Source organism: Metopolophium dirhodum, chromosome 6 (genome assembly GCF_019925205.1).
Source record: "Metopolophium dirhodum isolate CAU chromosome 6, ASM1992520v1, whole genome shotgun sequence".
Taxonomy (NCBI): Eukaryota; Metazoa; Arthropoda; class Insecta; order Hemiptera; family Aphididae; genus Metopolophium; species Metopolophium dirhodum.
In genome coordinates, this window is record NC_083565.1 from 23,022,102 (window position 1) to 23,037,940 (window position 15,839).

The window sequence follows — 15,839 nt, forward strand, 5'->3', positions numbered from 1 at the left end:
GCACGTTCGCACGTTAGGTACTTACATTAAAAACTATATTATTGGAATTGGTCGAGACAAATCAAATATATAGCAAATAAACTCCTCGTCGGTTGGCTCAGAATCTAAAATTATTCGATAGTCTTGGCCGGCGACATCTAGCCGTAATCACAGAGAACTATAGTGATAACGGTGTTTTGATTGATAATCAAACTTTTGTAATAGACAATTATAGTGATAACAATTAAAACTGGAAAAGTGGAAAACAACTACAACTGGATAGTGGATCCTAAATTTTTATAATTTCTTAGTTTCTTACCTAATTTATTTGTATTCTCTTTCTTACTATTACTATATTTTTTTAAACACTAATCGTCTTCTATAATAATAGTTATAGTTAAACCTATTTATATAACGTTTATTATTTATAAAGCAACATGAATTTTTGGCATTAAAACATCAGAGCAAGTTTAGAAACGTTACATTTTTTTTCTTCTAATAACTGTTATTAGGTACTGTTATGCTGGGGCTTAGAAACGTAAAAAGCCGTATTCATCGCTTATGGAATATCACACAAACTGGTTTTCCAAAAACACAATTGACAATACCTCCCAACTACAAATATATTAAGTAAGGGTTCATTTAATTTGTTCTTTTTTATTGTTAAAATTTTCATAGACGTTTTCAGAGTTCAACTGTGAATTTAACCTCGAGAAGTATGGAGAAAAACAAAAAACCGTTTGGCTCAAGAAAGATCGCCTTACCTTTTGCAGCACGCTGAAAATCCAGTGCAATGGTTTGTATTTTACATAACAGTATTTTGTTTTCTCTCTGTAATCTTCTTAATGTCTAAATTATCAATTTTATAAATTTTAAAATTAAATAGTAAAACTAAATATAAATATAACATAATAATTTGGAATCACCTAATTCTTGTTATGTTTTTTAAACTTTTACTATTTTGTTATATATGTAACAAGCTGGGAGTTCCGTTTTGTAAATCTTACAAAATATTTTTAGATAAACAAAAAATAACCTAGGTATAAATGGATTCCTAATATATTATATTTGACTAATATTCCCAAAATATTAATGTAAAAACATATTTACATTACCTAATTAGATCTGTTTGAGTCATTTTAAAATCATAACTTAACTAATACTATATTTTATAAAGGTATCCATGGGGTGATGAAGCATTTGAAAAAGCCCGTTCCGAGAAAAAACTTATTTTTCTATCTGTTGGTTATTCCACTTGTCATTGGTGCCATGTTATGGAACATGAGTCATTTGAAAACCAAGATGTTGCAGCTGTCATGAATGAACATTATGTGAACATTAAAGTGGATCGAGAAGAACGGCCTGATGTTGATCAGCTGTACATGACTTTTGTTCAGGTATCTATACAAAATCTTTTATATACTTTGTCTTGCACTGTTTATCGTTGTTCATACTTACCCACCTACGTATACACTTATTGCCTCATGTTTAAACATTAAAATGTACAACTATCAAAATACCGATAATCAGTTAGTAGTATTATTTGTACCTATATACAAATTTAATAAATCTGCTTTTGTCAAAGATTTTAATTCTGAATTAAAATTGAAAAAATAATTATTAAAAATATTTCCTATTATGCTGTTTAGGTACTTTTGTTTGGATATTTTCAATAGTTAAGCACCAGCTGGAAGTTATGTCCTATATAAATAAGCAATACATTTTTTACATCAATTTATTTATAAATATACTAAAAACTTAAAGCCTAAATTATATACTTAGATAGGCTATACACTAGTAATGATGATTGATGGTAATGTTCCTTTAGCAGTTAAGCCTACAAACTATTTATTTGCTGTATTGGTTAGGCGGGCGTCTGGTCAAGGAGGATGGCCCATGAGTGTATTTTTAACACCTGATTTGAAACCAATTGGTGGTGGAACATATTATCCACCTGAAGATGCATATGGACGTCCTGGATTTAAAACTATTCTTTTACACATGGCTAAAAGGGTAAGTTAATCAACATAAATATTTTGATATAATTATGGATAATTATTTATTTATTTTTACTAGTGGAAAAGTGATTCAAAGTCCATGTTGGAAAATAGTTCAAAAATGATGAAAATACTTAATGATACTACAGCTTTTGATATACAACTTGGGACTGAACTTTCTAATATTATGAAACCTAATCCTAAAACATGGATAACATGTTACTCACAACTTCAGAGAATTTATGATGATGAATGGGGGTGGTTTTGGTATGCCACCTAAATTCCCTCAGCCAACAATATTAGATTTTCTGTTTCACGTATCATATAAAATGTCAAAATCGTCTGAGGGGAAAAAGAGCTTAGAAATGGCTTTGGAAACTTTGCAAAAAATGGCCATGGGTGGCATACATGATCACATTGGCCAAGTAAGACATTTGTGTAGGTTAAAAAAATTTTTTACTTACAATCATTTTTTTTTAGGGTTTTGCTAGATATTCTACAGATGAAAAATGGCATGTACCACATTTTGAAAAAATGTTGTACGATCAAGCACAGTTAGCTGTGTCATATACCACAGCCTTCCAAATAACCAAACATGAACAGTATTCAGATGTTGTTCATGATATCTTGCAATATGTCAGTAGAGATTTGAGTCATAAGGTATTGTGTTTTCCTGATTATAATGTATTATGTATTTATTTTTAACAAGGTGCACTTGCTAAATAGAAAGAACTACTTTACTAATTAGTTACAATTTTTATTAAATATCAAAACCTGAAAAAATGTTGTTTTTTCAATGTTTAAAATGTATTAATAACTTTAAAATGTAATAATAATATCTAGTACTATGCTATAAATTATTTTAATGTGGGTAGAGCACAACTTTTTTTGAAATCAATAGCATAATAATAAATATTTATGTTTATATTCACTGGCAGATTTTATGAATAATTTAATTAAAATAATAAAAATAATCATGTTTTTTAGCTAGGTGGATTTTATAGTGCTGAAGATGCAGATTCACTACCTGCAGTTGATTCTACCAAAAAACGTGAAGGGGCTTTTTGTACTTGGACACAAGAAGAAGCAAAGACACTCTTAGATCAACCTCTTGATTCAAAACCTGATATTAAGCTATCTGAACTATTTTGTTGGCATTTTAGTGTTTTACCCTAATGGTAATGTTCGACCAGACTCTGTAAGTGTATAGTTATGTGTTTAATAAATAGAAGCTATAGGCGTGCATAAGATTTTGTGCAGCACCATAGATCAATAAGCAGCCCACTTATTTCCCTCATTATGACATAGGTAAAATATGTGTGAGGTAAAAATGTTGTATATTATCGTAAATCAATCAATTATTTAATTGAGTAAAATATTGTATAGTATTAACATAATATACATTATATCAACAAATAGGTAATAGTAGTCTAAAATAGGCCGTATAGTTGTGTCTGTATGTATACGTCATACAATATGTATATGAAATATACAATTATGTCATATTTACAGACTTCTCGCATGAATAAATAATTTTTTGATTTTTATTTAAATCATATTTTTTATGTTTTCTATATTCTTAAAATATTTATTCTGTGTAAGGCTTTTTAAATAAATATTTGGTGGCCCACTAAATCAAAAATACATTTCAATGCACCATTTTCTTCACCTGTAAACGCCTATGGTAGAAACATTTATAATTATTAATTTATAGGATCCTCATGGAGAGTTATTGGGTCAAAATGTGTTAATAGAGTTCAGAAGCAAGGAAAATACTGCTAAAAAGTTTCAAATAACTGTGGAAAATTTAGAAAAAGAACTTAAAATTGCAAAAAGCATATTATTTGAAGCACGAAAAAAAAGACCTCGACCACATTTAGATAATAAAATAATTACTTCATGGAATGGTAAGAATTGCTCTCCGTTTGTACCATTGATCTATTAATATATGTAGTATGTTCACTAAAACATTCATCAGTAGAGATGAAATATGTATATATTCACAATAATTAGACTCTTTACTAGACTTTTAAGTAGTTCAGTTAATTAGGTTGATAATAATAAGATCATGGACCAAAGTTAACTAACAAGTACCAATTGTTTGCTTAACTTTTTATAGTATAATAATATCTATTATGATAACCAGTATAATATATTAATCTTACCTGTCAATAAGGTACTTTTAATATCAGGGCACAAAAAAGTATAATATTTACAATTTACACTCCAGAACGTTATAAGTTTATTACCAGTATCAAGTATCAACTTTATTGTGTAACATTTATATTATATCTACTCTTTTGACTGTTTCCTATTAGGTATTTTATATTTTTTATATTATTTGAACTAAGAAATACTATAATAGTATAAAATAGTAACTGTTTTACCATAATAACTTTGAAGTAAAGACAGAAGAAATACTATTTATTCTCATAAATATTCTAAAAATAGTAGGAAAAATATAACATTTGTAAGCTTATGAAAACTATATTTTTAGTGCTGTACTGGTGAATGGTTCTGATGACTTCCCTCTAAATATGCTTATATTATTACTCGTATCTGAACAAATGCTTAACTCTGTTATTTTTTCTTGCGAATAACACTGTCTTATGGATAATATTAGCATTGAGTATATATTTTATAGAGACACAATGTACTATCAAAATGTCCTACGCTCCCCGTAGGCGGCTAATAGATGGCGCATGGAAAAATTTGTCGCGAAGGATAAAACAGTGTAGTAATTCTACCTTTTAATAATTATTGTATACAATCGCCAGTGTCAAATTAATCATCATAATTAATCATCAGATTTATTCTAGTATGTAGAATATAGTAGTGAAATGAATTATTATGTCAAACAATAAAATACGAGTAATAATATAATATCATTTCATTTCATCTATTATCAAATAAAACAATATTGTTAGTGACTGGTAGCTAAGTGTCAATGAACTAATATTTAGCGTAACATCATGTGTCTATATCGTATGTCACTATCAGACAAATTTGTTTTGTTGCCTATAAGACTTTATAATATGAAAGTTTCACTTTTTTATATTGTATTTCATGTATTTTACAGGACTTATGATAACAGCATATGCAAGAGCAGCATCAGCATTAAATGTGGAGGAATATAAACAAAGAGCTATTAAAGCCGCCGAATTTCTTAAAACACATGCGTGGAACAATAGTGTATTGTTACGATCGTGTTATGTAGATGATAATGGAGACATCGCCAACATGTAATTTACCATGCAATTTTGTGGGATTTTAAATGTTGATTGTTCCATATCTTTTTTATAGAGAAAAACCCATTGCTGGTTTTCTCAATGACTACGCTTTTCTCATACGTGGTCTTCTAGATTTGTATGAATGTACACTACAGTCTAAATGGTTAAAATGGGCTGATGAACTGCAAGAACAGCAAGATGAGTTGTTCTGGGATAAGGAGAAATTTGGATACTATTCTTCATCTGACAAAGATCCCAGTATCATCTTGAGGTTCAAGAGTGGTAAGATGATGATTGATTAAACATGAATGTATAAATTTAAAATCTTCTTTCTAGATCATGATGGAGCGGAACCTTCTGGTAATTCAATATCGGCATTAAATCTATTAAGACTATCAATATTGACTGAAAAGTCTGAATACCGTTCCAAGATTGATCCTTTATTTTTGGCATTTGCTGGCCGTTTGTCTAGCAGTTCAAGTGCTTTACCAGCATTAGTGTCTGCGCTTACTCTACATTGTGATTCAATCACTTCTGTAAGTATAATATTGATTATTTTACGATTATTTTTAACTTACAGCTGTTCTGTCTAGGTATACGTTACTGGTGATTTGGATAATCCTGAGTTAGAAGCACTTTTATCTGCTATCAGACAGCGCTATATGCCTAATCTTGTATTAGCTCTTGCTGATGAAAACTCTTTATCAGAACTAGCAAAAGGCTTAGGGATTGCGGAAAATGGGAAAGTTGCTGCATATGTATGCAAGAATAATACATGCAATTTACCAGTACATAGCACAGAAGAGTTAATTGCCTTATTAGATGGGAGAGTGGAAAGCCCAGCTAGCAACTAGCTAAGTTGCTCAGTATGAATATAATTTTAGTTTTGTAACATTTTAAATGTATTTATTATTTAATATTATTATCAATATATGTGTATTGTTTATTAACTTTTTGAAGTTTAATATAACATATGCCATAGAGTAATTTTGTTAGATGTTTCATGGGAACATATATCAAAGATCACAATAAACACTTACAATTCAATTATGAGGACTTATATTTAATACTTAAAATTATTTCTACTAGAGATGGTGGCCAGTATCGTAGAGAGTGTTATGCCTATTAGATCCACCTTGACTATGGCAGTATCATAACATAAATATATAATAATAATTCACGATTATAAGTAATTTAAAAGTGAAAAATCACTAGTCATAGTCACAACTCTCAGGTATGAAAAAATGTATTCATAGTAACAAAGTAACTACTGTACCTTCCAGTAATATTTCTCATTATGAAAATGAATAACTTAGTAAAATAGGTACTACAGTCTATAATTAATCCATTTCAAGGTAGGTAAAGACATTTTTTTTTTTTTTTTATAGCATTATAGGCCATTTAGGCCCTTTGCTGCCAATATCAAATTCTTCCACTCTTCTCTATTATATGCATGCATTAGGTCTCCATGCCAATCTGGTCTTAACTCCTGGATATCTCTTTTGACTGCATCTATCCAACGCTGCTTCGGTCTGCCGCGAGGTCTTTTCCTGTTTAAGTTGTTTACAATTACCTTCTTGACAATACTATTATCCGCTCTCCAAACGTGACCAGCCCACTCCATTCTAGTGCCTTTTACAAATTGTACTATATTTCCTTTTCCATATAATTGTTGTATTTGTTCGTTTGACCTTCTCTCCCACACTTGGGTATCAGGATTATATACGGGACCATAGATTTTTCTTAACACCTTCCTTTCAAATATCTTATGTTTATTCTCATATCCTGCTGTTGTAGCCCAAGTACAGCATGCATAAGTCACAACTGGTCTGAGGTACGTAGTATATAGCTTCTCTTTATTTTTCCTAGATAATAATTTTGACTTAAACAGATGTGACATAGCAAAGTAACATCCATTCCCAGCTTTTAAACGGAGTTTTATTTCATTATGCATACAGTTTCTATTATTTATGTTGACTCCGAGATATTTGAAGTCATGTACTTGTTGAAATGATATCCCATCGACTTCCAAGTCTGAATCATCTTCATTATCTCGTGCTTCTCTTGTCATGAACATATATTTGGTCTTCTCCTGGTTTATAGACAGCCCTATATGTTTGCATACTTTCATTAGATCTGACATACTGTTTACGGTATCTTGCTTCGTATCACCTAAAATTATTATATCATCCGCATATGCTAGTAGGGTATGGTTCTCATTTAATTCCATTATCTGTCGTCGTGGCATTCTCCTTAACACACTTTCTAACGCTAAGTTAAATAATACAGGTGATAGTGCATCACCCTGTCTTAGTCCTTTACCAACTTCAAAAGGGTCTGATAGCTCTCCTTGTACCCGAACCACACATTTTGTGTTACTGTTGCATAATTTTATTAAGTTAACTATTTTATTTGGAATACCTAGAGTAAAGACATTATAATATTATATTTTCATATCAACAATAATATAATTAATTGTATTATTGCCCACATAATAATAGGTTTCTGTCTAGATGACTAGAAGATATTGTACTTCAGAACATGATATAAATGTATTTTTAAATTGTTTCATGTCTACGTTGCAGTGCAAAACAATAAAAATAAATAAATATTGTCTTATGACATCAGTTAAGGCAGTTTGGAAATTTTCATTTAATTTTTGGTAAATGGAAAATTTCTTTTAAACCCTAAAAATAAAACTCCAAATTTTTCCATTATTACGTATATAAAAATTATGTCTGGATTTAAAACAATATTTTATAACTCAGGTGATAAAAGCTAGATATTTTTTCATATACAGACACCCTGGGCCGATATTTGAAAAATATTAAAATTCCTTAGTCTCAGTTTTTATTTATAAGCATTTAAAGTTCAAATCTTGACAAAATACGGAAAAATCACGAAAATTAGCAAATTATTTTGAGTTGAGAATTCATAAAAATTTTTCTTTTTAAATATAAGATTTGAAAATGTAATACAAGATTAAACATAAGTTTGTCTACGTTTATCAAAAAAAAAAAAAATGTCTACAAGAAAGTCAAATTAAATTTTTATGAGCGTTTGAAATTCGTATTTTTACAACATTTGATATTCATTTGATTTCTCGTGTAACGATTTTCTTATTTTGTTGTAATTAAAAAACGAATGACAGTAGACACTTTATCTTTATACTTATTATTATTATTATTATGATTAAAAAAATATAATCACACACATTTTTTGAGAAACTACTCATCCGACATCCACGTGGTGTCTTCTGTGTAATGTTAATAGGCTGAAGGGACTCAACTCGAACAACTTAAAAATATTGGTCGGACTCCGTTAACCCGTTTGAAATCGTAGCTACTGAACGACAATATATTTTGGTTATTTATCAAAATGGAAGCCTCTTTAATTATTTGTAACTTATTTTTTTACGTTGTTCAATATTTCAAATCTCAGTATTAGATTTATGTTAATGCGGCGCATTAGATAGGCAATTCAGGTACACTATCACCGCGTGCAGTAGTTTTTTCGATAATACCATCTGATAAAACTATCATCTTATCCTTATGTACGAATACAACTACTGCCCTCTTAAACAGGTAAAAGTGAATAAGCAATAAATAATAACGCAGTAGTTTTGAGAAATATAACTATTTCTTGTTAGTTGTTATATTTTATAAATCGACAAATCGAAAACGATATGTTAGATTACATGATAGTATATTCGACATCTGGTGTACCTCATGGGGCTATTCTTCACCGTTATTGTTTTCTCTAAATGTAAATAGTGCGGCCTCTGTTATATGTTACGCACGCCTTCCTATATTTGCCGATAACATGAAACTCTTTATGCGTATCCACAATGAAAATGATGCTAGTCTTCTCCAATCATACGTCAATCGGTCAGTATATGTTGACCTAGTATTACTGAGTGAAGCACTTAACGTAAGACACCAATTATTGCAATAGGTATACAAAGTGCCGGATTGGGAAGAAATTATTTACCGGGCTGCTGTCCGCCTATAGACCGGCCCAAATCTCTGATTCCAAATTTCATCGAACTGGCCCAAATCTTTCGAAATTTTAACGGCCCACTACCTATGTTTACATAATATATACATAAATAATACTTAAATTATGTATGATTAAACAAATAAATATATTTATTTAAATTGAACCATAATATGGATACATTGTTTTTTACATTACTAAATAAGTAGGTAATGCGTTTGTTTAGATTTTTAAGTAAAAATTATCAATAAATACAAAAATGTTATACTATTAATACATATATATTGTATAGTTAGGAATAAAATATGTAGGTACTTAAGTACTTTGCTATTATGTTCCTAGCTATAACATAATATTATGAAATAATTTTTAGCTTATTTAATGTGTTGTACAGAACAGGTCACTGTCACTACTACGTACTATTTAGAATTCACGTAATTGATTCTGACTATTGATCCTAACTTAAAGAAAAATAATTAATTTCTAAAGGTTTAATGAAAAATACACATATATTTCCAATGAAAAATATTATAATTAATGTTCTACTACTTTACTCTACTAATAGTTATTTGTAATCAACCAATTAGGAATTTATTTTGGATTTTTTTTACAACGAAATCCCGGTTGGGTTAATACTTTTACACACTTTTAGTGACTCCTCGTATGCTTTATTTTTTAAAATTTTTTTTTGTGTAATCCTTCGATTTAATTTTCCATAAACATGGAAACTCGCGATATTTTTCTAAAAATTCAGAAATAAATTCCTTTGATAAATATTTTGAGTCACCCATTTTGTCGAAGTAGAAAAATAAAAAAAAATTTGAATTAAGAAAATTTAGGCCTTTATCGTAAACGCACCAAACCAGTAACTTTTTACCATAACTTTTAACAGCTTTTAAAGTTAAACTTTATACTATTTAAATTTTTTTCTGTTACACCTTACACGTGTTACGCAGTGCAGTATACGCGCAAATCGTGAACGATAAACTGTACATAAATACTTTCCGTGTAAAGACAAGTATCGCGCACGACAAATCTGGCAGAAACATGTTCAAATCCTGCAGGCTTTCCTAAATGCCAATTTTATATTTACACACGCACTCATTCGTGTGCGAATGGAACGCCGCGTTCCAATCCCGCGAGAAAACGCGAACGTCTAAAGCCCGTGAAGCTAACGTGATAAAGATTAATACAAAATACAGGTAGGTACCATTGGAAGATATCTTCTAAGACCCGTGATAGGTACTGATATACGCATATAAAGCAGCGCGAGGGTACCGCCGATACTTATACACCATAGACGTAGACCTAAAAGTCTATGTTATACACAAGTATTAAAGTAGCACATGCCGCGCGTGGCTTAGGTACACCGACAAAACTGGAGGGGCGCAGTTCAAATATAGTGGTGAGCGTATGCGCGCAGAGGAGATCGCCGAGCTGAGGCAGATTGAGCCGACAAGCCACGAGTGAGGCCTGCTGTGCTATACACGGCGTATTCCGTCGAATTAAAAAAGCATTGGTTTATAATATTTATATCGGCTCCGATATAAACTAATGCGTTTTTAATTCGACGGAATACGCGGCGTCCGAAACGCGATCGAATTTGCTACGCTGCTGTGTATAGCCCCGGACCATAGGCGCAAATTAGGGGGGCTTGGGGGGCTTAGCCGTAGCCCCCCAAAAATCTACAAGCTTATAATGCTATAATGTTATAAATGTGTACGGGTCTGCTTGCCCTTAATATATTCAGCCCCCCAAAGTCTAAAGTTGAAATTGCGCCTATGCCCCGGCCGCGTATTTACGGATGCTACTCGCTACACCACAGTCGTCCTCACTCCCGTACCGCGCCATTAGATGTTTCACATCAAAATTAGGGGCCAAAATTTGAAAAAGTGGCGTGGCCGATCTCACGAAGACATAATAACGAATTCAAATCAGTTTTTAAATGTCTTATCGCACTATTATAGGTACATCGGACTGATGGACAAAAGATTGGTATGTTTTAGTCGAAAAAAAAACGGTCGGTATAGAGTCCCTTTAATTTTTCTGGCTAAAAACAGAAAATCACTGCATGATAATTTATTCGAATAACACAAATCACGACGTAGGCAGGCATTATAATATTGTTTATATTATTGTTTTTTGATTCACGTCATTGATTATACTTGTCATTAATAAGAAGTATTATGAATAATAGCTGTCCGCATATATACATAACTGTACGTAAATATTTTGTTTTTCGAATAATTTATAAATAGAAATAATATTGTTTTTGAATTCATTGTAGATTGACGAAGATTATTCCGACATTGTTCAAACAAGAATGTTCCATAAACTTACCATACAGAAAATGTTGAAAATCTGCAGTATAATCTCAATGCTAATATTATTGACGGACGGAAAGTCTTTAAATTTATTTAGAAAAAAAGAGGTAAATAAAATATTAGAATTAATTAGATAAATTTATAATTTAAAATGTTTTTTTCAAAGCAACCCAAGAATGTACAAAAAAACGAAGTATACAATTCAATATATCGGGATGTTCAGAGCCTGTCACAAAAAATAGCAGAGGCAGAAGATCATTTAAAAGATTCAGATTCAGACGTTTCTTTACAAGAAAAAAATGACTGGTTGGCTATGAAAGAAGGCTTTGGTACTTTTTATAGCGCAGCTCAAAATTTGTTCTCCAAGGGCCCACCTCCGCCGAAAAATTCAATTAGTGGAAACGGTTCGACATTATTGAAAGGCAATAATTCAGAAATTAATAATAATAGTAAAAACTATAATATAACAATAGTAAACCATAATAATTATTCAAGGGCCAGTGCTCGACTTGGTGGCGGGACGCAGGGGGCGGACGGAGTCCCCTAACCAATTTTTCTGAAACAGAACTTTGGCAACGTTAGTCGATACTGTTCAAGTAGGCTAAATTATACATACTCTGCACTTAACGAAAAATACCAGTCATTTTAACAAAAATATAGATTAAATTAATAATATCATTGTTAATATTCAGTCAACAATATGAATATATATAATATATCTATTAAAGATAGAAAAATTATAATATATACTAATACACACACTATAGTATCTTCATTTACTTAAATTATTAATCTTGTTATAATCTGTTATATATATTACTATTATTACTGTTTCACTATGTCTTGTTAAGTTTATCATATTACCTTGTTTGTATTTTTAATAGCGGTTTGGCGTATATATTCAATTAATAAATAAATAATTTAACAAGCACCCCAATACATCCATTATATATTATGATGTTTGATATAATGAGAATATTTAAATTTGTAATTATGTTCCAACACTTAACACCAAACTTTTAATTTACAAACAAATTATTCGTCCATCAATGACCTACGGTATTCAGCTTTGGGGTTCGGCCAAAATATCAAATATAAAAATTTTCCAATCATTTCAGTCAATTTTCCTTCGCCTCATTTCAAAAGCCCCCTTGTACGTCAGCAATCTCTCCCTCCACTCTGACCTCAAAATCCCAACCATTCATACACTTGCCGCTCACTATTATAAATCATTCCACTAAAACACTTTCAATCACTCAAATCCTCTAATTTCAAACCTCTCCTCTCTTACTCTTCCCAATAACCCACCTCGCCGTCTCAAACGAAATTGGCTCAGGGACCTTCTTAACATTTAATAAATAAAAAGAAAACTAATTTTAAAAAAAAAAAAACCTGCTTAGAATTTTGAAGTTGAGTCATTGGATAGATAGGCACCGAAATTTAAAGAAATCATGATAATTTTCATGCCCCCAAGTCGAGCACAGACGCTTGAACAATTATTATAGTTATTATTAATTATTGTTATATTCATTTCTGAATAATCGGCTTTAATTAATGTCGAACCATTTCCACTAATAGAATTTTCAGGCGGAGGTTGGTCCTTGGAGAAAAATTTTGAGCTGCGCTATAAATAGTACCTTAAAAAGTAACCTTCTTTCATAGCCATCCAGTATTTTTTTTCCTGTAAAAATACATTTGTATGTTTGAAATATTGACCTATCTCTGCTATTTTCTTTGATATGAATATCCTGATATAGTGATTTGTAGTATATTTCATCTTGTATAATATTCTTGGGTTGCTTTGAAAAAAACATTTTAAATTATTAATTTATCATGTTTTATTAACCTTTTTTTCTTTAAATATTTTTAAAGGCTTTCCGTTCGTAAATAAAATTATCATACACCACATTGCGATTATACTTGATTTTCAACATTTTCTCTATGGTAGGTACGTTTATGGAACTTTGTATTCGTCAATCTACAATGAATTCAAAAATAATATTATTTCTATTTATAAATCATCCGAAAAACAAAATGTTTACGTAGTATAATATTCTGAATTAATGATTTTGTTCGATCGCGGACGCGTTTTCGCATTACAGCAATTTTCGCTCACGCCCGCGAGGTGATGGACCCTCTCCGCTGACGACAAGCGCCGGGTTGTTCGCCGTTGCATAAACCTGCTATAGGCAGTGCCGCCGGCGTCCGTCTGTTGTCTTTTTCCAGCGGTCAAGCTTGATGCAACGTCGCGTCCGATCGCCGCTGCCACCACAACCTCGTGTGAGTCCAGTGTTGCTAGGTTGGGCGTTTTTTTTATCAAATTGGGCTATCTTTGTGTGCCTGCTGGCGACGAAAAATAAGCATTGGCCATCTGTCGCCGATTGGGCTACTCTATCAATATAGTATGCAGGCGATTTGGGCGATAGCATGGACATAATGAACTAAGACAATATGGACTGGGGCAACGATGGTAAAATATGCGGTCAGGTTTTAGTACGGACTTTTTGTGGTGGGAGGAATTGTGAAGCTGAAGAGACACCTGTTGGACAAAATCAATAATAATAAAACAAAAATATGAAATAAGTTTCAAAAAACATGACTGAACATGTAGAATATTGCAAATAACTTGTTAAAAACTGTATTAAACTTGTCATGAAATTATAATAAAACACATTTTGAACCTAACCTAACTTATATTATAGCCTCTTAAGTTTAAGGTATTCATTTTTAAAAATGTCTAGAAAGTGTTTTTTAATTAGTTGCAAAAGTTTAGATGGGAAATGCAACTTGAAAAATAAGCAATGGAACATACATTAAATGGTAAATTAATTTTTGAAACAGATAATATTGTATTAAGTGGAAAATCCACATCAATATAATGAAAGCCAGTTTAATTTACATTACATTGTATTGAATAGGTATTATCTCTAAATATATATAAAAATGAAAAGCTGTCCGTTATTCTGGTTAAAACTAAAAAACGGCCTGACCAATATTTGACTGATTTTTTTTTTTTATTGTGTTCCTAATAATCAGGACAAAGTTTTTATAATAGGAAATCCACCGAAAAAGTAGAAAATCTGGATGGCCAAAATACAACAGTGCTATCAGCCCGGCAAAAATTATATTATTTTGTTTATTATAGGATTTTCGGTGGTTGGAAAAAATTAAATAGTTCTTATGATTAAATATAATTTATATTAGACCTGTATTATATATTTGGTAAAAACCGTAATAACTAGTAAAAATGGTATTCCTAATGCTAATTTTTCGACTTTTGTCTTGGTAACCTACACGTGCACATCATAAACACCGTGGTACTCAGCGTAATTAACATTCGTCATTACGTACGCACCTCGCGGGGTCTGCAATCAACCGGTGGTGGATACTGGATTGCCTACCTGTAAATATACTACTCGCAAAATCACGGGCAAGATGGCTGTAATATAATATAATCGAACGTGACTGATCAACGTAGAACCTAAAAAATGATAGTTTGTTAGAATGATCCCTCGCAATTACCATGGTACGTTTGTACCACCATGTAGGTGTGCACTAAGAAAGCATGTAAAAAAATTCGTATTTTTAATTTGTGCTTGCACAATAATTTTGAGATTCAAGACGGTCGATGAAAACAAACTTTCGGATACGCTAATTTTATTGGTAGTCTGGATAACAGAGGGTTCGTTAACGGAGGTTCGGATAGTCGAGGTCTTACTGTAAATGTAAAAATTATCAAATTCCCATTTCCCACTAAATAGGTTACTTATTAATACATATTTATGAATTATGATTCATATAAATTTCTTTGAAGTGGAAATATATTTAAAATTTATTGTACCTATCTGACAGCGGTGCCACTTGGGTGGCCTTGGCCCTCAGACTAATATTCAGCCCCCCTTCCAAAAAAAACCCTACGGGTTATTTAAAGTTAATAGTTTTATTAAGAGAGCTGTAGCCCCCTCAGAATTTTAATTCTAGTTACGCCTATAGCTCGTATAAATAACGTGAATTGTGTTAGTTTTAAAAAAATAATAAAATAAATTATTGATAATATAGTTAAAAATTAGTAGAAAAGTTTACTCAACAATACATTGCTTTTTGTCTTCAGTTGTTCAATCACATAATCGTAATGTGCTTACTGCTTTGTAGAGTACACTTTTTCTACTGTAATAAGCACTAAGCAGTTAAACTGCAACCATAGTTGGATGGCAGTTTATTTATTTTCAAATTTTCAAAATTGATTGGTGGTTAAATATTAATCTTAACAGAATATTTTAATTTAATCATCTGAAAACTTTTTTCTGGTGCTT

At 31.2% G+C, this 15,839-nt stretch overlaps 1 protein-coding gene across 1 annotated transcript; it reads left to right on the forward strand.

Annotated features, from left to right (window-relative positions):
* The first annotated feature begins 230 nt into the window (after positions 1-230).
* Positions 231-6,256, forward strand: LOC132947230 (spermatogenesis-associated protein 20). The gene is given in 15 exon segments (XM_061017471.1): positions 231-609; positions 658-703; positions 705-775; positions 1,157-1,377; positions 1,850-1,992; positions 2,056-2,232; positions 2,234-2,401; positions 2,457-2,636; positions 2,964-3,146; positions 3,148-3,174; positions 3,691-3,883; positions 5,056-5,218; positions 5,280-5,488; positions 5,543-5,742; positions 5,800-6,256. Coding segments are annotated over 15 exon segments (2,352 nt in total). The 5' UTR covers positions 231-499; the 3' UTR covers positions 6,061-6,256.
* The last annotated feature ends 9,583 nt before the right edge of the window (positions 6,257-15,839 follow it).